We start from the raw sequence: 24630 nt of genomic DNA, 5'->3' as shown, positions 1-24630 counted from the left end.
AAATGTATGTGTCATAGTTCCTCACTAACTACTCATTGGTTCCTCGGTAACTACTCTAAATGTACATTTCTTAATTACTTACCGACTCCTCATTGGTTCCACAGTAACTACTCTAAAAGTATGTGTCATAGTTCCTCACCAACTACTCATAGGTTCCTCAGTCACTACATATAGACAAACAACCATTCACACTCACATTCATACCTATGGACAATTTGGAGTGGCCAATTAACCTAGCATGTTTTGCTACGTTTAGCATGAGTACCCGGAGAAAACCCACACAGAGATGGCCGAGCGTGGAATTGAACTTGGGTAATCTATCTGTGAGGCCTGCGTGCTAACCACTCGATCACCGTGCAGCCTCACTCCTAGCATTCATTTTCTACCGCTTTTCCTCACGCGGGTAGCGGGGGGTGCTGGAGCCTATCCCAGCTGTCTTGGGGCGGGAGGCGGGGTACACCCTGGACTGGTGGCCAGCCAATCACAGGGCACATATAGACAAACAACCATTCACACTCACATTCATACCTATGGACAACTTGGAGTGGCCAATTTATGCTTTGCTGCTGATGTTTTTCGTCATGCGGGATTTCACACTTTTTTTTTCATTCCTTGAACGCACCACAGCTGTGTGCTGAGACACAAAAGTTAGCTAGGAAGGGATACCATCCTCCATTGTCGCGGTCCACGGTGTGAGCTGGCTAAAGGATGACCCGATTCAAGTGGACTGACCTGAGAGTGGGCTCCAAGTGCCAAGTGTTGCACATGAACTCCCTCCAGTCCACCGTAGTGTAGTTGATGCCGTCGTCGTTGTCCTTGTCCGTGGAGCCATCGTCGTGCTGGGCCGTGGGGCTCCTCTGGCCTGGCCGAGCCACGAACATCCGTGGGGCAAAAAGCGCTGGAAACAAAAAACAATCACGGTCGCATCGTCGCATTAATACGCTGTGTGAGCGCAACCGTTTCTCTTTCGCAAACCTTTCTCTTTCTCCTTTAAGTAGGCGGACACCATGTCGTGCAGGAACATGATGAGCTCCGCGTCCATCGTCACGCAGATGTGGTCCGTGAATTCCGTCACCACGCTGCACTCCACTTTTGGTTTGCTGGTGGAATCTGGGAAATACACGAATCCAACAGGACATTGAACACAGCCGATGAAAAGTTTGGGATCACTTGCAAATTTCTTTGTTTTCTAAAGAAAAACTAATTTTCATGCATTTTTCATAAATATTTTTTTCCAATTAACAAACATTTTTTTAATCAATTTCACAAACAATTAAAACAAATCAGATGATTTTCAAAGACATTTTTGCATAGAGGCCTACTATCAACAACTGTCAGTCCTCTGCATCAATCTCCTGGTATGGCTGCTAATCCAAGTTCATTATTTTATAAGGCTAATAGATTATTAGAAAAGACATCTAAAAAAAAATCTAAACTAAAACTAAAATATCTTACCATGCTGTTAACGACTCCCTTCAGAGAGCAGCACAAACTGGGTCTAACGAGGACGCAAAAACGATGCACAACTGTGCAAGAAGACAAATATCTGAGAGTGTGTAGTGTAGAAATTAAAAAAAAAACTAGGAATATAAGGAAAGCAGGAAGTGAACAAATGTAAAAGTACCAGATGGAGGGGTAGGATTTAATAAGCTTTGCTTCTTCCTACTCCTTTTGGACATGTGGAACTGTGAACTGATTATGTGATGCATTCAATTGTAATCTGATGGATGTTCAAATGAAATTAAACCATTAATTTTGTTATATTAAAAAACAAATACAATTTTTACATTTTAATAAAAAAATTTTTTTTAATTAAATTAAAAAAATTAAATAAAAAATAAATTATATGAGAAAGGCAGGAAGTGAACAAATGAAATTAAACCATTAAAAAAATATATTTTTTTTTATTTAAATTTCTACATTTTTAATTAAATTTTTTTAATTAAATTTTTTTTTAATTTAAATTTTTACATTTTTAATTTAATTTTTTTTAATTATTTTTTTTAATTTAAATTTTTACATTTTTAATTTAAATTTTTTAATTATTTTTTTTATTTAAATTTTTACATTTTTAATTATTTTTTTTATTAAAAAAATTAAATTAAAAAAATGAAATCAAAAAATAAAATTATAGATTAAATTTTTAATTAAATTTAATTTCTAAATTTAATTTCTAATTTAACTTCTAATTTAAAAAAGTCTGAAGGGAACGGCAATGTTTGCATTGCCAAGTAACCGCCTCAAAGCTGTCAGAATTCAGGACTGTACCTGACAAGATAGTGGGTAAAAACTCAACCCCAAATCTGACCTCTGCAGTGTTCCAACTTGAGATATTCCGCCATAAAAGAAAGAATATTTTGAGTAAATTTTGGCAAGGCATCACACCTAACAGCGAAGGTTCGTCGGGATCTTGCACGTGGATGGACTTGAAGTCCAGCTGCATTCTGGGAAGAGCAAAGATGGTCTCCGTCTCGTGATTGTAGCTGGAGTTACTGCGGAAGCTGCTCAGCAGGCTGGAGCTCTTGGCGGCGGCGCCACCGTCTTGGTTGTTAGCCTCCACGTTCCTGAGCAAGTTTAACTCTGGGAGGAAGAGATTGAAAGAAAAGAGAGAGAGAGTTGGAGAAGTCCTTTGAGCTTTTTTTTTTTCTTCCTTGAACTCCATCTCGGCTATTTTGCATTAAAGATAACAAGCCGCCGCTTCAAGGCGAGATCGCGAGTCGCTGGTTTATGGTTTGGGGACCCGTTTGTCTCAGCGCTGTTTCAAGTGGAGAATTTTCAAAGTTCTTAACGACTCTGCGCTTAGTTGCCGGTTGGAATTTAACTTTAATTATTAAAAATCTGAAAAAAAATGCTGGATTATTTCACAATTTTAATTATTAAAAATCTGAAAAAAAATGCTGGATTATTTCACAATTTTAATTATTAAAAATCTGAAAAAAAATGCTGGATTATTTCACAATTTTAATTATTAAAAATCTGAAAAAAAATGCTGGATTATTTCACAATTTTAATTATTAAAAATCTGAAAAAAAATGCTGGATTATTTCACAATTTTAATTATTAAAAATCTGAAAAAAAATGCTGGATTATTTCACAATTTTAATTATTAAAAATCTGAAAAAAAATGCTGGATTATTTCACAATTTTAATTATTAAAAATCTGAAAAAAAATGCTGGATTATTTCACAATTTTAATTATTAAAAATCTGAAAAAAAATGCTGGATTATTTCACAATTTTAATTATTAAAAATCTGAAAAAAAATGCTGGATTATTTCACAAAATAACAAAAATTTAAAGCACATATTATTTTTTTTTTTACCTTCATTTCTCATGGCAGTGACATAGTTAAACCATTCTTTAACGGTGGCGACGCCGTGTGGAGGGTTTTCGTGACGCCGCCGAGTTATCTTGGTTATGGTGGCCATGGGGCTTTCCAGTGCACCACACGGTTTGGTCACCATTGTGTTGTGACCGAGATGGAAATCCAACGTTTGCACGATGTAAGTGGAATCATCCTTGGATCCTGTTGAAAAAAAAAATAAATAAATACATTAGCGCCGTGTTTTTCAACCTACAGTAAATCTCGGATGTATCAGAAATTCGCTCACAACGGACAGATAAAAAAAGAACCGATTTTTCTGTAATGCATTTCCAATAAAAATTCATTGCATATATCGGATTTTTTATAACGGATTTCGCCTATTTCGGACAAAATCTCCAGTCCCGTTCCAATGCATTTCCATTAAATTTCCCTCGCATATATCGGATGGCCGCATCGTGGCGCTCCGATTCGCCGAATTGTGACAAGCCGCTATACGACGTCATTTGCAGTCTCACAGCTAGGAGACCAGGGTTCAATTCCACCCTCGGCCATCTCTGTGTGGAGTTTGCATGTTCTCCCCGTGCATGCGTGGGTTTTCTCCGGGTACTCCGGTTTCCTCCCACATTCCAAAAACATGCTAGGTTAATTGGTGAATAAAAATAAAAAAATAAAATAAAAAAAATAAAAATAAAAATAAAAAAATAAAAATAAAAAAAATATAATAAAAATAAAAATATAAAAATAATAAAAATAAAAAAATAAAAAAATAAAAATAAAAATAAAAATAATAAAAATAATAAAAATAATAAAAATAAAAATAAAAATAACATTAAATTAAATTAAATCAAATCACATCTAATTTAATTTAATTAAATTAAATTTAATTTAATTTTCCAAATTGTCCATAGGTATGAATGTGAGTGTGAATGGTTGTTTGTCTATATGTGACCAGTGATTGGCTGGCGACCAGTCTAGGGTGTACCCCGCCTTACGCCCGAAGACAGCTGGGATAGGCTCCAGTACCCCCCGCGACCCTCGTGAGGAAAAGCGGTAGAAAATGAATGAATGATTAATAAATGTTAATTATAAAAAGTGATATTGGATAATTCCTCACGGCACACCCGACGGTTTCTCAAGGTACACTAGTGTACCGCGGGACAGTGCTTGAAAACCACTGCATTAGCGTACCGGACGGACAAAACGAAAGCGTTCCCTCACCATCCTCCAATATTTTCTGCGCCTCGGTCCAGAAGGCGATGTTGGGCTCTTCCAGGTGGAAAAGGGCCCACGACTTGGAGCGGAAGTTGGGTCCGTGGAAGCAAGCCAGGGTCATGTGATTGCCGTGCAGGCTCATCGAACCCCCCAGCTGCACGGTGTCCTCGGGTAGAGGCATCTGGAAGAGGGATATGTGGCAGCCGGCGATGACCTTCAGCACGCCGGGCCAATGGCGGTGATGAGCAGCATCCATGTCTGCATGAGAGACACAAAGTGAGGTTGAATAGATTCTCATCATGACGTCTGCTATCCATTATTAGCACCTTTTTACTTTAACTTTATTAGTACAACGACATCATCAAGTCCTTACACTGCAAGGTAACCTCTATGAAAATGCAAATAACCCGACACATTGAACGCATCCATACACACATAGCAACATTCATTCATTTTCTGTCACTTATCCTCACAAATGCTGGAGCCTATCCCAGCTGTCTTCGTGGGGCGAGAGGCGGGGTACACCCTGGACTGGTGGCCAGCCAATCACAGGGCACATATAGACAAACAACCATTCACACTCACATTCATACCTATGGACAATTTGGAAAATTAAATTAAATAAAATTTCATTAAATTTTATTTATTTTTAATTTACTTTACTTTAATTTAATTTAATTTAATTAATTTCTACCGCTTATCCTCACAAGGGTCGCAGGGGTGCTGGAACCTATCCCAGCTGTCTTCTTCGTGGCGAGAGGCGGGGTACACCCTGGACTGGTGGCCAGCCAATGACAGGGCACATATAGACAAACAACCATTCACACTCACATTCATACCTATGGACAATTTGGAGTCGCTAATTAACCTAGCATGTTTTTGGAATGTGGGTGGAAACCGGGGAATGACGAGGAAAACAAACTCCACACAGAGATGGCTGAGGGTGGAATTGAACTCGGGTCTCCTAGCTGTGAGGTCTGCGCGCAAACCACTCAACTGCCGTGCAACAATGCAGGACAAATCTTATTCAAGAGGAGACTGAGGGCACCAAGATAAAGGACGGATGGGGGCCCTCCCGAGGTTACGCCTGTCTGAGCGTCGCTTTGCAATCAATCTCTGAGAAAAGACGACAGGCCCCTATTCCTATTAAAGGCTCCTATTCCTATTAAAGGCCCCTATTCCTATTAAAGGCCCCTATTCCTATTAAAGGCCCCTATTCCACACCCCCACAGCTGGGGCGACTGCAGGCCCACTCGGCTTCAACCACGACAGCACAGTGGAGGCTGTGAAGCATCGCCGACCGGATCGGTCACAATTCAATGGTTTTTTTTCAATGGGGGAAAAAAAACTTTATTTGTCCAAAAAAAATATATAGACAGAAAATCCAACTCAGTCACCCTGATAGAAAAGTCACATGACATCCAAGACGAGACCATTCACGCAAGATTGGATCACAAGCATAAGACAAGGAGAAATATTTACATTATTATAAGGAAAGTACAACAGCACGCAGACCTCACAGCTAGGAGACCCGAGTTCAATTCCACCCTCGGCCATCTCTCTGTGTGGAGTTTGCATGTTTTCTCCGGTTTCCTCCCACATTCCAAAAACATGCTAGGTTAATTAGCGACTCCAAATTGTCCATAGGTATGAATGTGAGTGTGAATGGTTGTTTGTCTATATGTGCCCTGTGATTGGCTGGCCACCAGTCCAGGGTGTACCCCACCTCTCGCCCAAAGTCAGCTGGGATAGGTTCCAGCACCCCTGCTACCCTTGTGAGGATAAGCGGTAGAAATTAATAAAATAAAATAACATTTAATAAAATTTAATAAAATTTAATACAATTTAATAAAATTTAATTAAATTTAATAAAATTTAATTAAATTTAATAAAATTTAATTAAATTAAATTTAATTTAATTTTCCAAATTGTCCATAGGTATGAATGTGAGTGTGAATGGTTGTTTGTCTATATGTGCCCTGTGATTGGCTGGCCACCAGTCCAGGGTGTACCCCGCCTCTCGCCCCAAGACAGCTGGGATAGGCTCCAGCACCCCCGTGAGGAAAAGCGGTAGAAGATGATATGATAATATATAGTACTAATTAATATCATAATAATACAATATTTCCATCTTTCACTCTGTAATGTCGTGAAATTGTATTGATATGTATTTTCTCATATTCTGAAAAAAAAAAAAAAAAAAAAAAAAGAGTACGCTTACAAAGCTCTGCTGCTCCTTTATCGGTGTTGATGACGGGGGTTTTAGGAGGCAGGTAGGGGCCGGGGCCCCATGTGGAGAGCGCCCGCTTGCTGGTGTCAAACTGCTGCGTGAAAAACTCCTGCAGCTTCATGCCGATCTTGATGAGGTCTGGCGTAGTGGAGCGTGAAATGATCACCTGGAAAATGTCCCACTGCAAGTCCCCATGGACAAAGATCTCACTGGAAGGAACGGGGGTGGGGGTCGCGGGGTCGTGGGGGGGTAGGAGCGTTATACGTGGAACAACGGTATCAAGTGCAATCAAGCGCTGATGTAATCTAATACCTTTTCTCAGATATGCTGGAATCGACGGTACACAGGTTGACTTTCCACTCGTCTTGCAGTTGCAGGTCAGCATTACTGAACACGCCCATCAGGATGCTGGAGCCCATGTAGTCCACTCGGGCCTCAGTGGAGCCCATGGTGATTTGGATTTTATGGCTGGGTTGCTGGTTCGGGTGCTCAGAGATGTGCGCTAGGAAACAAATAAAAATGAACTTACATCACTATATATATATACATATATACATACTATATATCACTATATTGACACTTACTATGGTACACATTATGGCAATCAGTAACATGCAGACGAAAACAAAATGAAACATGAGTTGTTTTTGCTGCCTCTTCACAGTTCACGCTCTGATGGAATAAGAGCTCCCTAACAAGCTGCAGACCAAAAACAAACCCCGGCTGCTTAGACAGTATATGCTTTGTTTACTTACAGACCATCTCCAGGGTGTTGACGTCTATATTTCCACCCACCACGCCGCCCTTGGAGTCCAGCTTGGAGCGTCCCAGGCCGACAGACATGCTGATCTCTCTGTCGCGGTTGCTACCCACAGATAGACGGCCTTGGCTCTTCAGACCGCTGGTTGTCCACCTGCAGGGGGAATAACGCATTAATGCAGGGGTGGGCAAACTACGGTCCGGGGGCCACATCCGGCCCGCCAAGTGTTTGAATACGGCCCGCCCAATCTTTCCAAAGTATTTCATTTAAACTCAACACAAGCACAAGACACAAGCGCATAATAATAATAAAAAATAAAATAATAATTATTATATTATTATAACTATTATGATTATTATATTTATTATATTAATACTAATTATTATATTAATTATATATAATAATATTGTTATATTTGCATATTTTACATAATAATAATTTAATAATTATTATTTTAATTATTATAATATTTTATTATTTTTTTAAATATTTAAATATAAATATAAAATAATAAATAATAATAGCAGATTGCATGACAATTTTACAGATACAATAATACCAGGTGGACTGTTACGTGTAAAATATATAGTCTGCCCCCCCCCCAGGAAATTTTGTTATATCAATGCGGCCCGCGAGTCTAAAAGTTTGCCCACCCCTGCATTAATGAATAATGCACCGGTGCTCTCTATGAAACATAAATGACCGTCAAGAGCGAGGAACGTCCGAAAATAAGAACAGGAACGAATCAACAAAAAGGTCAAGCAACCGTTGGTGACATTGATACCTCGACAAGATATCTATTTGTACATACATGTACACGTGTGGATTAGCTTAGCTTAGTTATACACTTGAATTCATCTTTACGTGCAGTAAATTCCTGTCCTGTCAAAGAAATAAATAGCTACAACCAAAACTGCTGAACCAGCGGATTATACACGTTAATAATTCTTAACACCTAAATAATTCACATTGTAGAGGAGAGTTGACTATTCCGGCCTCCCAGGTGAGGGATAAGCTGAAATAGAACTTTATAAAAATTGCTGAGCTCATCAGTGCTGTCACAGATATGATGTGGCTGTATTCGTGACAGGAGAAATTTCAGTAATTCTGACTTAAATTCATCTTAACTTTTTCATTCATTCATTTTCTACCGCGGGGGTGCTGGAGCCTATCCCAGCTGTCTTCTTGGGGTGAGAGGCGGGGTACACCCTGGACTGGTGGCCAGCCAATCACAGGGCACATATAGACAAACAACCATTCACACTCACATTCATACCTATGGACAATTTGGAGTCGCTAATTAACCTAGCATGTTTTTGGAATGTGGGAGGAAAACGGAGTACCCGGAGAAAACCCACGCATGCACGGGGAGAACATGCAAACTCATATACACATATATATATATATACATATATACACACACATATATATACACATATATATATATACACATATATATACACATATATATACATATACACACACACACATATGTATGTATATACATATACACATATATATGTATATACATATACACACATATGTATATACATATATACACATATGTATATGTACACATATATACACACATATCTATATGTACACATATATACACACACATATGTATATGTACACATATATACACACACATATGTATATGTACACATATATACACACACATATGTACATGTACACATATATACACACATATGTACATGTACACATATATACACACATATGTACATATACACATAAAACACATATGTACATACACACATAAAACACATATGTACATACACACACATATACATATATATATATATACACATACATACATACACACATATATACATATATACACATATACACACATATATACACACACATATACATATATACACATACATATATATACACACATATATATACACATATATATACACACATATATATACATATACATATACACACACACATATGTATGTATATACATATACACATACTATATATGTATATACATATACACACATATGTATATACATATATACATATACACACATATGTATATGTACACATATATACACACATATGTATATGTACACATATATACACACATATGTATATGTACACATATATACACACACATATGTACATGTACACATATATACACACACATATGTACATGTACACATATATACACACATATGTACATGTACACATATATACACACATATGTACATGTACACATATATACACACATATGTACATGTACACATAAAACACATATGTACATACACACACATATACATATATATATATATATATATATATATATATATATATATATATATATATATATATATATATATATATATATATACACACATACATACATACACACATATATACATATATACACATATACACACATATATACACACACATATACATATATACACATACATATATATACACATATATACACATATATATACACACATATATATACATATACACACACACATATGTATGTATATACATATACACATATATATGTATATACATATACACACATATGTATATACATATATACATATATACACATATGTATATAATAACATATATATAAACATATATATATATACACACACACACATATATATACATAAACGATAATTGGCTTTATCCTCATGGTTTGATGGTGGTATTGTCATGTATTGTCATGTACTGTCATGTATCGTCATGTATCGTCATGTATCGTCATGTGTCGTCATGTGTCGTCATGTGTCGTCATGTGTCGTCATGTGTCGTCACGTATTGTCATGTATCGTCATGTGTCGTCATGTGTCGTCATGTATCGTCATGTATCGTCACGTATTGTCATGTATCGTCATGTGTCGTCATGTATCGTCACGTATTGTCATGTATCGTCACGTATTGTCATGTATCGTCATGTGTCGTCATGTGTCGTCATGTATCGTCATGTATCGTCGTGTATCGTCATGTATCGTCACGTATTGTCATGTATCGTCACGTATCGTCATGTATCGTCATGTGTCGTCATGTGTCGTCATGTATCGTCATGTATCGTCGTGTATCGTCATGTATTGTCATGTCCATGTTCAACAGTACATAAACGTGAATAATAACATACGTGTTGTTTCCCATGACGTTGCTCATATTCATCTGGACAGTCAGCTGTTTCAGGTTGATGGCGAACACCACCAGCGTCTCCCACGGCGCCCCCTGCTGGCCTGCTGCTTTACCATTTTTACCGAATGAGGGCGTGGATGTTTTTGTTACTGAATCTGGACGAGAAGAAGCGAAGGAAGAGTCAGTGAACAAAAGAACAATTCATGTGTTCCTTTTTACGGTGTAAAAATTCACCTCTTCTCGGCGCAGACGAATCGGACACGCTCCTGCTGCGCCCGGGTGCGGGGGACTTGAGGTGACCCAGACCACCTGGGGACATGTTGCTTCCTGTGGAGTGCTCAGAGAAAACATTGGGGGACTGGGGCATGTGAGTCCCAGTACTCCCATCCCATGTTCTCCAGTATGCTTTGCGGCTGGACTCGGGGGACAGATGCTGAGTCATGTTTTCGGCCGAGTCAGGGGTCGTGGGGCCAGATGCTGAAGGAAAGGTAAGAGACAATATGTGAGAAAGAAAACCCACCCATAAACGGGGAGAACATGCAAACTCCACACAGAGATGGCCGAGGGTGGAATTGAACTCGGGTCTCCTAGCTGTAAGGCTTGCGAGCTAACCACTTGTCCGCTGTGCAGCCCATATTTGCATATTAACAATAATTCATGGTTCCATTTATCACAGTGAGTCTTCCAGGTCCTGATGCAGCAAAACAGTCCCAGACCATCACACTACCACCACCATATTTTACTGTTGGAATAATGTTCATTCATTTTCTACCGCTTATCCTCACGAGGGTCGTCACCGGCCGTCTTCGGGTGAGAGGCGGGGTACACCCTGGACTGGTGGCCAGCCAATCACAGGGCACATATAGACAAACAACCATTCACACTCACATTCATACCTATGGACAATTTGGAGTCGCTAATTAACCTAGCATGTTTTTGGAATGTGGGAGGAAACCGGAGTACCCGAACATGCAAACTCCACACAGAGATGGCCGAGGGTGGAATTGAACCCTGGTCTCCTAGCTGTGAGGTCTGCGTGCTAACCACTCGACCACCGTTCAGCCCCTCTAACAAGAGTATCAAAACTCAAACTCAACAACACTGGAAAAAAGGAAACCAAGTCACCTGGTAGATTGATGGTCTGGTCTCCAAGGAAGAGGCGCCTGGCAATACTTCGGCGGTACCAGGCTCTTGGGAAGGCCAGGATCTCACTCAGTCGTCTCATGTCATACTTGAAGGAGGCGGAGCCAATATCGCAGACAGCTACAAAGAAAAGATGACATTTCTTTCATAATTATAAACAGTTGTGTTTAGATTAGTGTTAAAGAAGCGTACACTTAATATGCATCTTTGATAGGATATTTTGGTTTAAGTACACATTCGAGATTCAGCATTCACAGCCTAGCGACTTTGCAGATTTTGGTCAAAAAAAAATCTGGCTGTTTTTTCACAGAAAACAAATCTCATTCTGGAATAATTTCGGGAATAAAGCTGTCTTGGTGGTGCGAGAGGCAGGGTACACTCTGGACTGGTGGCCAGCCAATCACAGGGCACATATAGACAAACAACCATTCACACTCACATTCATACCTATGGACAATTTGGAGTCGCTAATTAACCTAGCATGTTTTTTGGAATGTGGGAGGAATCCGGAGTACTCGGAGAAAACCCACGCGTGCTCGGGAAGAACATGCAAACTCCACACAGAGATGGCCGAGGGTGGAATTGAACTTGGGTTTTTTAGCTGTGAGGCCTGTGCTCTAACCACTCGTCCACCATGCAGCCCCTATAGGAAAATTTTCATTCATTTTCTACCGCTTATCCTCACGAGGGTCGTGGAGGGATGCTGGAGCCTATCCCAGCTGTCTTGGTGGTGCTAGAGGCGGGGTACACCCTGAAATGGTGGCCAGCCAATCACAGGGCACATATAGACAAACAACCATTCACACTCACATTCATACCTATGGACAATTTGGAGTCGCTAATTAACCTAGCATGTTTTTGGAATGTGGGAGGAAACCGAAGTACCCGGAGAACATGCAAACTCCACACAGAGATGGCCGAGCGTGGAATTGAACTCGGGTCTCTTAGCTGTGAGGCCTGCGCGCTAACCACTTTTCACACCGTGCATCCATGAATCAATCATTAATTTTCTACTGCTTATCCTCCCGAGTGTCGCAGGGATGCTGGAGCCTATCCCAGCTGTCTTCTTGGGGCGAGAGGCGGGGTACACCCTGGACTGGTGGCCAGCCAATCACAGGGCACATATAGACAAACAACCATTCACACTCACATTCATACCTATGGACAATTTGGAGTCGCTAATTAACCTAGCATGTTTTTGGAATGTGGGAGGAAACCGGAGTACCCGGAGAAAACCCACGCACGCACGGGGAGAACATGCAAACTCCGAAATGACCGAGGGTGGAATTGAACTCGGGTCTCCTGGCTGTGAGGCCTGCGCGCTAACCACTTTTTTACACCGTGCATCCATGAATCAATCATTCATTCATTTTCTACCGCTTATCCTCCCGAGTGTCGAAGGGATGCTGGAGCCTATCCCAGCTGTCTTCTTGGGGCAAGAGGCGGGGTACACCCTGGACTGGTGGCCAGCCAATCACAGGGCACATATAGTAGACAAACAACCATTCACACTCACATTTGGAGTCGCTAATTAACGCCAATTAACCTAGCATGTTTTTGGAATGTGGGAGGAAACCGGAGTACCTGGAAAAAACCCACGCACGCACGGGGAGAACATGCAAACTCCGAGGGTGGAATTGAACCCGGGTCTCCTGGCTGTGAGGCCTGTGCGCTAACCACTCATACACCACAATTTAATTAATAACATCCAAAATTCCCGAGTTCCAACCGCGGGCTAAACAGGAATAATGTGATATTTGTCCAGTCTGCCAACAAACCTGAGATGTTGATGAGCGTGGTGTCCATTTTGCCTCCTTTACCAGGAATGAAGCTTTCTATAAACGTGGGGCCTCCAGTCCGCCTCATCCTGGATAAGCTGACTTTAACAAACTCCAGGTTGATGCTCAGAGAGTCCTTCCTTCCCGTCACGGACGACGGCTCCTCATCTACCGTCCCTTTAAGAACAACATAGACGCTTATGGAAAACAGACCACAATATCATTTATTGTAAAAAAAAAAAAAAAAAGATAGAATTAGAATATAATTAGCGTACCTAATGGGCTTGGGCCCGGCGGGAGGCCAGTGACAGCAGATTTCTGCTTCCCGGCACCGTAGGGATGGAAGACGTAGAGGGAGAAATCAGACATGCAGGCAGTAAAGCTCAGACCTGAGGAGGTACTTGGGGGTCCAGTCAGGTCTGACTGGCTGCTGTTGTGGCGGCTTCTGCCCAGAGGGCTACCCAGTAATGGAGAGGCTGGGGATGGGAAGAGAACAAAATAAATACGTCGATATTTGACTTTTATTTGATTGTAATCGGCAGTACCGGGAATAACATACAGCAGGAATAGACTGAATGGGGAATGATTACTACAGTGGAACCCACTTAAGTCGCTTGAGTCCACGTCCAACAATTAATCATGTCCTGTTTAAGTGCAAAATAAGCTCCTAATTAAAAGCATGGCAGTATTTTCCAGAACGCCAGTATCGTTAGCCAACAATAGAAGTATTGGCTCATGTACAAAAGCTTGATTATCATTGTGATCAATACATTAAACAAATGTACCTAATTTAATAAGCTTTGCTTCTTCCTACTCCTTTTGGACATGTGGAACTGTGAACTGATTATGGGATGCATTCAATTGTAATCTGATGCATGTTCAAATGAAATAAAACCATTAAAAAAAATCAAAAATTAAAAAAATTACATTAAAAATAACTTAAATTATATTAGGAAAGCAGGAAGTGAACAAATGTAACAGTTACTGATTGTAAAAGTACCAGATGGAGGGGTAGGATTTAATAAGCTTTGCTTCTTCCTACTCCTTTTGGACATGTGGAACTGGGAACTGATTATGGGATGCATTCAATTGTAATCTGATGCATGTTCAAATGAAATTAAACCATTAAAAAAAATTCAAAAATTTTTTTAAATTAAAAATGTACATAGTAGTACTTTGCAGAAATTCACTTATAAACAGTGATAAACGAGGGACAACGACATTTCGTTGGCAATTTCACTGCTGTGATATTGTGCAATGAGAATAAAGAAAGTCTATCCATCCGTCCATCCATCCATCCATCCATCCATCCATCCATCCATCCATCCATCCACCCATCCATCCAACCGTCCATCCATCCAACCGTCCAACCATCCAACCGTCCATCCATCCATCCAGTATCCATCCATCCATCCATCCATCCAACCGTCCATCCAACCGTCCATCCATCCATCCAACCGTCCATCCAACCGTCCATCCATCCATCCAACCGTCCATCCAACCGTCCATCCATCCATCCATCCATCCAGTATCTATCCAACCATCCATCCATCCATCCATCCAGTATCTATCCAACCATCCATCCATCCATCCATCCAACCATCCATCCATCCATCCGTCCATCCATCCGTCCATCCATCCATCCATCCAACCGTCCATCCAACCGTCCATCTAGTATCTATCCAACCATCCATCCATCCATCCATCCAACCATCCATCCATCCATCCATCCATCCGTCCATCCAACCGTCCATCCAACCGTCCATCCATCCATCCATCCATCCATCCATCCAACCGTCCATCCAACCGTCCATCCAACCGTCCATCCAACCGTCCATCCATCCATCCATCCATCTAGTATCTATCCAACCATCCATCCATCCATCCATCCATCCATCTCAACCAAAAATCCACAGACCTTTGCTAGGAGGTAGTTTGGGTATATGCTGCGCTGGTGGAGTGGAGGAGGGTGGATGCGACCCGTCATTTGGATGAGCTCCAGTGGTGGTCTCCAATTCACCACGGTTGGAGGAGAAGACCAGATCCAAGGAGGGCAGCTTGAGCATACATTCAACTCTGGACATGGGAAGGCAGCTGAAGCGGATCTGAGAGGGCTGAAAAGACACATAGGAGGACATGAACGCTGAATATTCTTAGATTTATAGATAAAAAAATAATAATAATAATAAACAGTATATTTCATATATTTATTACTATTTATTTATTTAATATATTATTTTTAATTTCTAAAATCACAAATACTTCAACTTGCTGATATAGTTCATCTTCAAACAAGTAATAAAAACTAATAATATAAAATATCAATAATTTCAATCAATAATAATAAAAAATAATATAGATAGATAATAAATAAAATAAAAATAAAAATAATAAAAAATGTATACATTTATAAAAAAAAACTTAAACGAGCAAGAAAGCAGGAAGTGAACAAATGTAACAGTTACTGATTGTAAAAGTACCATTTTTAATTAAAAAATAAAATAAAAAAAAACTCAAATTATATTAGGAAATGTTAAAATGAAATTAAATCATTAATTTTTTTATTAAAAACAAAAAATATATTTTTTAATTAAAACAATTTTTTTTATTAAATTAAATAATAAACTAAAATAAACTTAAATTATATTAGGAAAGCAGGAAGTGAACAAATGTAACAGTTACTGATTGTGAAAGCACCAGATGGAGGGGTAGGATTTAATAAGCTTTGCTTCTTAATTAAAAAAATTAAATTAAATTAAATAAAACTCAAATTATATTAGGAAATGTTCAAATGAAATTAAACCATTAAATTTTTTTAATTAAAAACTTTTTTTTAATTGTTTTTTTTTATTAAATTAAAAAATAAAATAAACTTAAATTATATTAGGAAAGCAGGAAGTGAACAAATGTAACAGTTACTGATTGTGAAAGCACCAGATGGAGGGGTAGGATTTAATAAGCTTTGCTTCTTCCTACTTCTTTTGGACATGTGGAACTGGGAACTGATTATGGGATGCATTCAATTGTAATCTGATGCATGTTCAAATGAAATTAAACCATTGAAAAAAATGTAAACAATTTAAAAAAAAAATTAATTAAAAAAATTAAATTAAATAAAACTCAAATTATATTAGGAAATGTTCAAATGAAATTAAACCATTAATTTTTTTTAATTAAAAACTTTTTTTTAATTGTTTTTTTTTTAATTAAATTGAAAAATAAAATAAAATTATATTAGGAAAGCAGGAAGTGAACAAATGTAACAGTTACTGATTGTAAAAGTACCAGATGGAGGGGTAGGATTTAATAAGCTTTGCTTCTTCCTACTCCTTTTGGACATGTGGAACTGGGAACTGATTATGGGATGCATTCAATTGTAATCTGATGCATGTTCAAATGTAATTAAACCATTACCATTACCATATTTGGTCGTATAATTCCAGGAAAACGTGTTGTACCTGAACTCTGACATAGACAACCACATCCACAGGGAAAGAAGAATATGCTGATGTCGAGGAAGAAACCAGCGAGGTGGTGGACTCCTCCAGTGGTTCTACTGTATCAAACTGTCCCATGTCCTCTTCCTGGGACGCTACGACTGAAATAAAAAAAAAGAGTTGAGGATTAAAAAAAAAAAAAAAAACGGTAATGTGACGGATTGCGTAATCACGTTTCAGCAAAACAAACCTGCGTAGCTTCGTTCCACTGGGGTGATGGGAATGGTTTCGAGTGCTTTTTCCAAGAAGTCGAGCAGACAAGGACTGATGACCATTTCTTCCGGTAGAGTCTGAAGAGCCACCCAGGCGTACAGCTTGGCTGTTTTCACTCCTCCGCTTCCTTTAGCTTTGGCTAGAAACACACGTTGACGTTAAACAAGTTAAAGTTCATGCTTTTGGGCGAAGAAAAATATGCTAAATTAATGTAGCTTTTTTTTTTATATACACAAGGATGCAATGGAAGAGGCGTGGCACTGGAGTGTTAGTGGCTACAGATGGCGCTAGGACAGGTGTGGGCAAACATTTGGACTAAACAAAATTGTCGGGGGGGGCAGAACATATATTTAACATACACAGACACACTATTTTATGCTTATAATTTTCCTTGAATTATTTGTCTAATTTTATGTGTAAAAATGTTATACTCTCGGCTGTATGTTCTCATGTCCCTTTTTTTCAGGAACACTTTAAACATCAGACTACATCAAATTATTAAAATTAAATTTCAATTGAATGAAATTGTTCAAATTTAATTTTACTTTTAATTTTTACTAAAATTGTAATTTAATTTAATGATTAAAATTTAATTTTACTTTTAATTTTTACTAAAATTGTAATTTAATTTAATGATTAAAATTTAATTTTACTTTTAATTTTTAATAAAATTATAATTTAATTTAATGATTAAAATTTAATTTTACTTTTAATTTTTAATAAAATTGTAATTTAATTTAATGATTAAAATTTAATTTTACTTTTATTTTTTAATAAAATTGTAATTTAATTTAATGATTAAAATTTAATTTTACTTTTAATTTTTAATAAAATTGTAATTTAATTTAATGATTAAAATTTATTTTACTTTTAATTTTTAATAAAATTGTAATTTAATTTAATGATTAAAATTTAATTTTACTTTTAATTTTTAATAAAATTATAATTTAATTTAATGATTAAAATTCAATTTTACTTTTAATTTTTAATTCAATTTTAATTAAATTATTCCAATTTAATTTGACAGTTTTGTTGTTTTTTTTTTTACTAAATAAGACATCCAACTCGCAAGTCATGTTGCCAGTTTGTATGTTAAAAGTTGAAATATTTAGAAAGCAACTGGCGGGGCCGGATTCAAACACTTGGTGGGCAGCATGTGGCCCCCGGGCCGTAGTTTGCCCACCCCTGCGCTAGGTCACGCAAAGTCATGAAAAGCGGAAGTTAGCATCCGGTTAGTGTGTTTTTTTTTTTTTTTGGCTAATGTTCAAAATTTTGGGTAAAATTTTAAAATATGGAATATGTCTTTAATTTTACTTTTAATTTTTTTTATTAAATTTTAATTAAATTATTCCAATTTAATTTGACAGTTTTGTTGTTTTTTTTTTACTAAATAAGAAATCCAACTCGCAAGTCATGTTGCCAGTTTGTGTGTTAAAAGTTGAAATATTTAGAAAGCAACTGGCGGGCCGGATTCAAACACTTGGTGGGCAGCATGTGGCCCCCGGGCCGTCGTTTGCCCACCCCTGCGCTAGGTCACGCAAAGTCATGAAAAGCGGAAGTTAGCATCCGGTTAGTGTGTTTTTTTTTTTTTGGCAAATGTTCAAAATTTTGGATAAAATTTTAAAATATGCAATATGTCTTTAATTTTACTTTTAATTTTTAAATTAAATTTTAATTAAATAATTCCAATTTAATTTGACAGTTTTGTTGTTTTTTTTTTACTAAATAAGAAATCAAACTCGCAAGCCATGTTGCCAGTTTGTATGTTAAAAGTTGAAATATTTAGAAAGCAACTGGCGGGCCGGATTCAAACACTTGGTGGGCCGCATGTGGCCCCCGGGCCGTAGTTTGCCCACCCCTGCGCTAGGTCACGCAAAGTCATGAAAAGCGGAAGTTAGCATCCGGTTAGTGTGTTTTTTTTTTTGGCTAATGTTCAAAATTTTGGGTAAAATTTTAAAATATGGAATATGTCTTTAATTTTACTTTTAATTTTTTTAATTAAATTTTAATTAAATTATTCCAATTTAATTTGACAGTTTTGTTGTGTTTTTTTTTTACTAAATAAGACATCCAACTTGCAAGCCATGTTGCCAGTTTGTGTGTTAAAAGTTGAAATATTTAGAAAGCAACTGGCGGGCCGGATTCAAACACTTGGTGGGCCGCATGTGGCCCCCGGGCCGTAGTTTGCCCACCCCTGCGCTTGTCACGCAAAGTCATGAAAAGCGGAAGTTAGCATCCGGTTAGTGTGGTTTTTTTTTTTTTTTTGGCTAATGTTCAAAATTTTGGGTAAAATTTTAAAATATGGAATATGTCTTTAATTTTACTTTTAATTTTTAATAAAATTGTAATTTAATTTAATGATTAAAATTTAATTTTACTTTTAATTTTTAATAAAATTGTAATTTAATTTAATGATTAAAATTTTATTTTACTTTTAATTTTTTAATTAAAATGTAATTAAATTATTCCAATTTAATTTGACAGTTTTTTGTTTTTTTTTACTACATAAGACATCCAACTCGCAAGTCATGTTGCCAGTTTGTGTGTTAAAAGTTGAAATATTTAGAAAGCAACTGGCGGGCCGGATTCAAACACTTGGTGGGCCGCATGTGGCCCCCGGGCCGTAGTTTGCCCACCCCTGCGCTAGGTCACGCAAAGTCATGAAAAGCGGAAGTTAGCATCCGGTTTGTGTGTTTTTTTTTTTTGGCTAATGTTCAAAATTTTGGGTAAAATTTTAAAATATGGAATATGTCTTTAATTTTACTTTTAATTTTTATTAAAATTGTAATTTAATTTAATGATTAAAATTTAATTTTACTTTTAATTTTTAATAAAATTGTAATTTAATTTAATGATTAAAATTTAATTTTACTTTAAATTTTTTATTAAATTTTAATGAAATTATTCCAATTTAATTTGACAGTTTTTTTTTTTTTTTTTTTTTTTTTACTAAATAAGAAATCCAACTCGCAAGTCATGTTGCCAGTTTGTATGTTAAAAGTTGAAATATTTAGAAAGCAACTGGCGGGCCGGATTCAAAACACTTGGTGGGCAGCATGTGGCCCCCGGGCCGTAGTTTGCCCACCCCTGCGCTAGGTCACGCAAAGTCATGAAAAGCGGAAGTTAGCATCCGGTTTGTGTGTTTTTTTTTTTTGGCTAATGTTCAAAATTTTGGGTAAAATTTTAAAATATGGAATATGTCTTTAATTTTACTTTTAATTTTTAATTACATTTTAATTAAATTATTCCAATTTAATTTGACAGTTTTGTTGTTTTTTCTTTTTACTACATAAGACATCCAACTCGCAAGTCATGTTGCCAGTTTGTGTGTTAAAAGTTGAAATATTTAGAAAGCAACTGGCGGGCCGGATTCAAACACTTGGTGGGCAGCATGTGGCCCCCGGGCCGTAGTTTGCCCACACCCCTGCGCTTGGACACGCAATTGAGCGTTTGGAGGACCATGATCTTTCATACCATACAGCTTGGACTCTTTGGAGAGAGTGCGCGAGAGCGAGGATCCACGCGAGGCATTTGGCGACTCGGTCTTAAGGGTCTTGGAGTTATAGTGCAACTGGAATTTGAGGGGGAGAATTAATAATTAATAATTAATAATTAATAATTCAAAGCGATACGCTCTATTACAAACAGTGGCCATTTTGGATTGCTGATGGAGAAACTGACCTTTACATCCACTCCTGGAATATAGAAAACGGTGGTCTCGAGGTCGTTGGATTTGGTCTGCAGGGAAGAGGGACATTTCTTGCCGGCGAGTAGATGAGTGGTGGAGATATAAGTGGGCTGCATTTTTTTCTTCTTGGGGGGTGATTCCTGGTCGAGACTCCGAAGGCTGCGATCACAGCTCCTAGAAAACGGGCAAAAAGTCATGAAAAAAGGAAGTTAGCATCCGGTCAGTGTGTTTTTTTTTTTTTTTTGGCTAATGTTCAAAATTTTGGAAAACATTTTAAAATTAAAATCTTATTAGTAAACTGCATGAGTGCAACTGTGCTTTTGAGGTAGAGGGGGGTCGAATTTAACAATTGATTTCGAATTGATTAACACAATCAAAATTTTTAACAATCACACATTTTTTTTTAATGGTAATGGTTTTATTTCATTTGAACATGCATCAGATTACAATTGAATGCATCCCATAATCAGTTCCCAGTTCCACATGTCCAAAAGGAGTAGGAAGAAGCAAAGCTTATTAAATCCTACCCCTCCATCTGGTACTTTTACAATCAGTAACTGTTACATTTGTTCACTTCCTGCTTTCCTAATATAATTTAAGTTTTTTTAATTTAATTTTTTAAATTTAATTTAAAAATTTTGTTTTAAATAAATGTAAAAATTTTATTTGTTTTTTTTTAATTAAAAAATGTTTTTTAATTTTTTTTTTTACAATCACTAACTGTTACATTTGTTCACTTCCTGCTTTCCTAATATAATTTAAGTTTTTTTTATTACATTTTTTTTATTTAATTTAAAAATTTTGTTTTAAATAAAAAATGTAAATTTAAAAATTTTATTTGTTTTTTTAATTAAAATTTTTTTTTTAATGGTTTAATTTCATTTGAACATGCATCAGATTACAATTGAATGCATCCCATAATCAGTTCCCAGTTCCACATGTCCAAAAGGAGTAGGAAGAAGCAAAGCTTATTAAATCCTACCCCTCAATCTGGTACTTTTACAATCAGTAACTGTAACATTTGTTCACTTCCTGCTTTCCATAATACAGTTTAAGGTTTTTTTTTTTTTGTTGTTGTTTTTTTTAATAATGTACCTCGTACCGAAGTACGAGGTGATATGACCATCCAATGACATAATGGGTACCATAGTAAGTGTCAACATTTTTAGCTAATTGGTTATTTTTAGCCTTATGCATTATTTTAGCAGTTTGAAGATGAACTATATCAGCAAGTTGAAGTATTTGTCATTTTAGAAATAAGGAGTTAGTATGTTCTCTGTAGGCGGCATTATGAATTATCCTTACTGGCCTTTTTTGCAGTACATTTTTAGCGAGTGAAGATTTGTGATAATTTGTGAAGCAAAGGTGAGAAAAATACACAGAGAAATGGAACCTCTAGATTTTGTAGCTTGTGCTAAATTTTTTTTTTTATTGAAAATTTTTTTTTCTCCATTTTTGTCATTTTTTTTTTTATTTTATTTTTGTCACGTACCAAAGTAGGAGGTGATATGAGCATCCAATGACATAATGGGTACCATAGTAAGTGTCAATATAGTGATATATATATATATATATATATATATATATATATATATATATGCAATTGTATTATTCCTGACCTCCAGAGATTGCGACAAGACTGTAAAGGAGATGTTTACTGCACCTCTTGAAAGAAATGTCCTCGTGCTCAGGTTGTTGAGTGCTGGGATGAAGAACACATTTCCCGCTGTCGATCTCCACACGAACGTCCAGCTCAAAGTCGATGTTTCTTTCAGTGGTTGGGCCACTGAAACCCCGACTGCCAGGCGTACTTGGCCAACGCTCGCTGAACAACTGACTGACTGCAGAAAAGCCCGATGGTTTCCTGTGAGGCGCTTGGCTAAAAAGAAAAGGAGCAAAAGTGTTCAATGGGAATAAAAATATTACATCAAAACAGAAATAATTACAGTATTGACCTGAATGCAAGAGGGGTTGTTTTTTTTCTACTATAAAAAGTCTCTCTCTCTGTTCTGCGCAAATGTGCATTATATATAAGAAAAATATATTTTTAATTTTTTTTAATTGATTTAATTTCTCTTCTATTATATTATCATTATTAGTAGTACCGTATTTTCTGGACTATAAGTCGCTCCGGAGTATAAGTTGCATAAGTCCAAAAATGCATAATTAGGTAGGAAAGAATATACATAAGTCGCACTGGAGTATAAGTCGCACAAGGCCAAAAATGCATCATTAGGTATAAAAAAAAACATACATAAGTCGCTCCGGAGTATAAGTCGCACAAGGCCAAAAATACATAATTAGGTAGAAAAAAACATACATAAGTCACACCGGAGTATAAGTCGCACAAGGCCAAAAGTGCATAATTAGGTAGAAAAAAAAAACATACATAAGTCGCACTGAGTATAAGTCGCACAAGGCCAAAAATGCATAATTAGGTAGAAAAAAACATACATAAGTCGCACTGGAGTATAAATCGCACAAGGCCAAAAATGCATAATTAGGTAGAAAAAAACATACATAAGTCGCACTGGAGTATAAATCGCACAAGGCCAAAAATGCATAATTAGGTAGAAAAAAACATACATAAGTCGCACTGGAGTATAAGTCGCACAAGGCCAAAAATGCATAATTAGGTATAAAAAAACATGCATAAGTCGCACAAGAGTATAAGTCGTACAAGGCCAAAAATACATAATTAGGTAGAAAAAAACATACATAAGTCGCACTGGAGTATAAGTCGCACAAGGCCAAAAATGCATAATTAGGTATAAAAAAACATGCATAAGTCGCACAAGAGTATAAGTCGTACAAGGCCAAAAATACATAATTAGGTAGAAAAAAACATACATAAGTCACACCGGAGTATAAGTCGCACAAGGCCAAAAATGCATAATTAGGTAGAAAAAAAACATACATAAGTCGCACTGGAGTATAAGTCGCACAAGGCCAAAAATGCATAATTAGGTAGAAAAAAAAACATACATAAGTCGCACTGGAGTATAAGTCGCACAAGGCCAAAAATGCATCATTAGGTATAAAAAAAACATACATAAGTCGCACTGGAGTATAAGTCGCACAAGGCCCAAAATGCATAATAAGGGAAAAAAACATACATAAGTCGCACTGGAGCGCTAACAAAAATATTTGAATAATGTAACGTGCAATGAAAATTGCGTTGCGATTTGAACGGGTCTTTTTCCGACCTAACCCTTACACACTTCATTAATGCTATGAAGTGCTAATGCTATGCGATGCTAATGAATTAATACTTCCAGGCTAGGGATGGTGAACCTGCCGCCACTTGATTTCAAGTCGCAGGAACAGCCAACCTATGAAAAAAAATGCGACTTATTGTCCGGAAAATACGATCAGTTATTGTAACTGTTTATTGTTGAAAAAAAAGGTAACCTATACTAGTCAGAGTCGTCTTATATTCGGGTCAATACAGCAGTTCTGTGAAAGCATCATAATGTCAACATGGTGAACATTAATCCAAATTACATAGAAGAAAAAAAAACTTACAACGGTCTTCGATAGCTGAGGGGTCTCTCGCGTTCAAACTCGTCGTCCTTTTCCGAATCCTCAGACGAAGACGAGGACAGGTCGTCTCGCCGCATGTCGTCGTGCTG

General features: G+C 37.1%; 1 protein-coding gene across 3 annotated transcripts in view; it reads right to left on the bottom strand.

Annotated features, from left to right (window-relative positions):
* LOC131140027 (bridge-like lipid transfer protein family member 1) overlaps positions 1 to 24630 on the bottom strand; it is a 124689-nt gene that overhangs the window by 3484 nt on the left and 96575 nt on the right. For all 3 annotated transcript variants that reach the window (XM_058090084.1, XM_058090083.1, XM_058090082.1), the window contains 20 exons: positions 24524 to 24630; positions 22662 to 22877; positions 20992 to 21172; positions 20785 to 20881; positions 17288 to 17449; positions 17059 to 17198; positions 15519 to 15714; positions 13876 to 14076; positions 13601 to 13777; positions 11805 to 11942; positions 10914 to 11156; positions 10681 to 10834; positions 7522 to 7679; positions 7079 to 7268; positions 6758 to 6975; positions 4543 to 4794; positions 3322 to 3525; positions 2386 to 2580; positions 976 to 1110; positions 733 to 898 (listed from right to left, as the gene is read on the bottom strand). The exon at positions 24524 to 24630 is cut by the window's right edge and continues 183 nt beyond it. In XM_058090084.1, the coding sequence (XP_057946067.1) occupies positions 733 to 898; positions 976 to 1110; positions 2386 to 2580; positions 3322 to 3525; positions 4543 to 4794; positions 6758 to 6975; positions 7079 to 7268; positions 7522 to 7679; positions 10681 to 10834; positions 10914 to 11156; positions 11805 to 11942; positions 13601 to 13777; positions 13876 to 14076; positions 15519 to 15714; positions 17059 to 17198; positions 17288 to 17449; positions 20785 to 20881; positions 20992 to 21172; positions 22662 to 22877; positions 24524 to 24630 (3530 nt within the window). The remainder of the gene's footprint in view (positions 1 to 732; positions 899 to 975; positions 1111 to 2385; positions 2581 to 3321; positions 3526 to 4542; positions 4795 to 6757; positions 6976 to 7078; positions 7269 to 7521; positions 7680 to 10680; positions 10835 to 10913; positions 11157 to 11804; positions 11943 to 13600; positions 13778 to 13875; positions 14077 to 15518; positions 15715 to 17058; positions 17199 to 17287; positions 17450 to 20784; positions 20882 to 20991; positions 21173 to 22661; positions 22878 to 24523) is intronic.

The sequence above is a fragment of the Doryrhamphus excisus genome, chromosome 13 (assembly GCF_030265055.1).
Source record: "Doryrhamphus excisus isolate RoL2022-K1 chromosome 13, RoL_Dexc_1.0, whole genome shotgun sequence".
NCBI classification, from domain to species: Eukaryota; Metazoa; Chordata; class Actinopteri; order Syngnathiformes; family Syngnathidae; genus Doryrhamphus; species Doryrhamphus excisus.
Note: the sequence above shows the minus strand (reverse complement) of the source record. Positions and strands in the feature narration are given on the sequence as shown.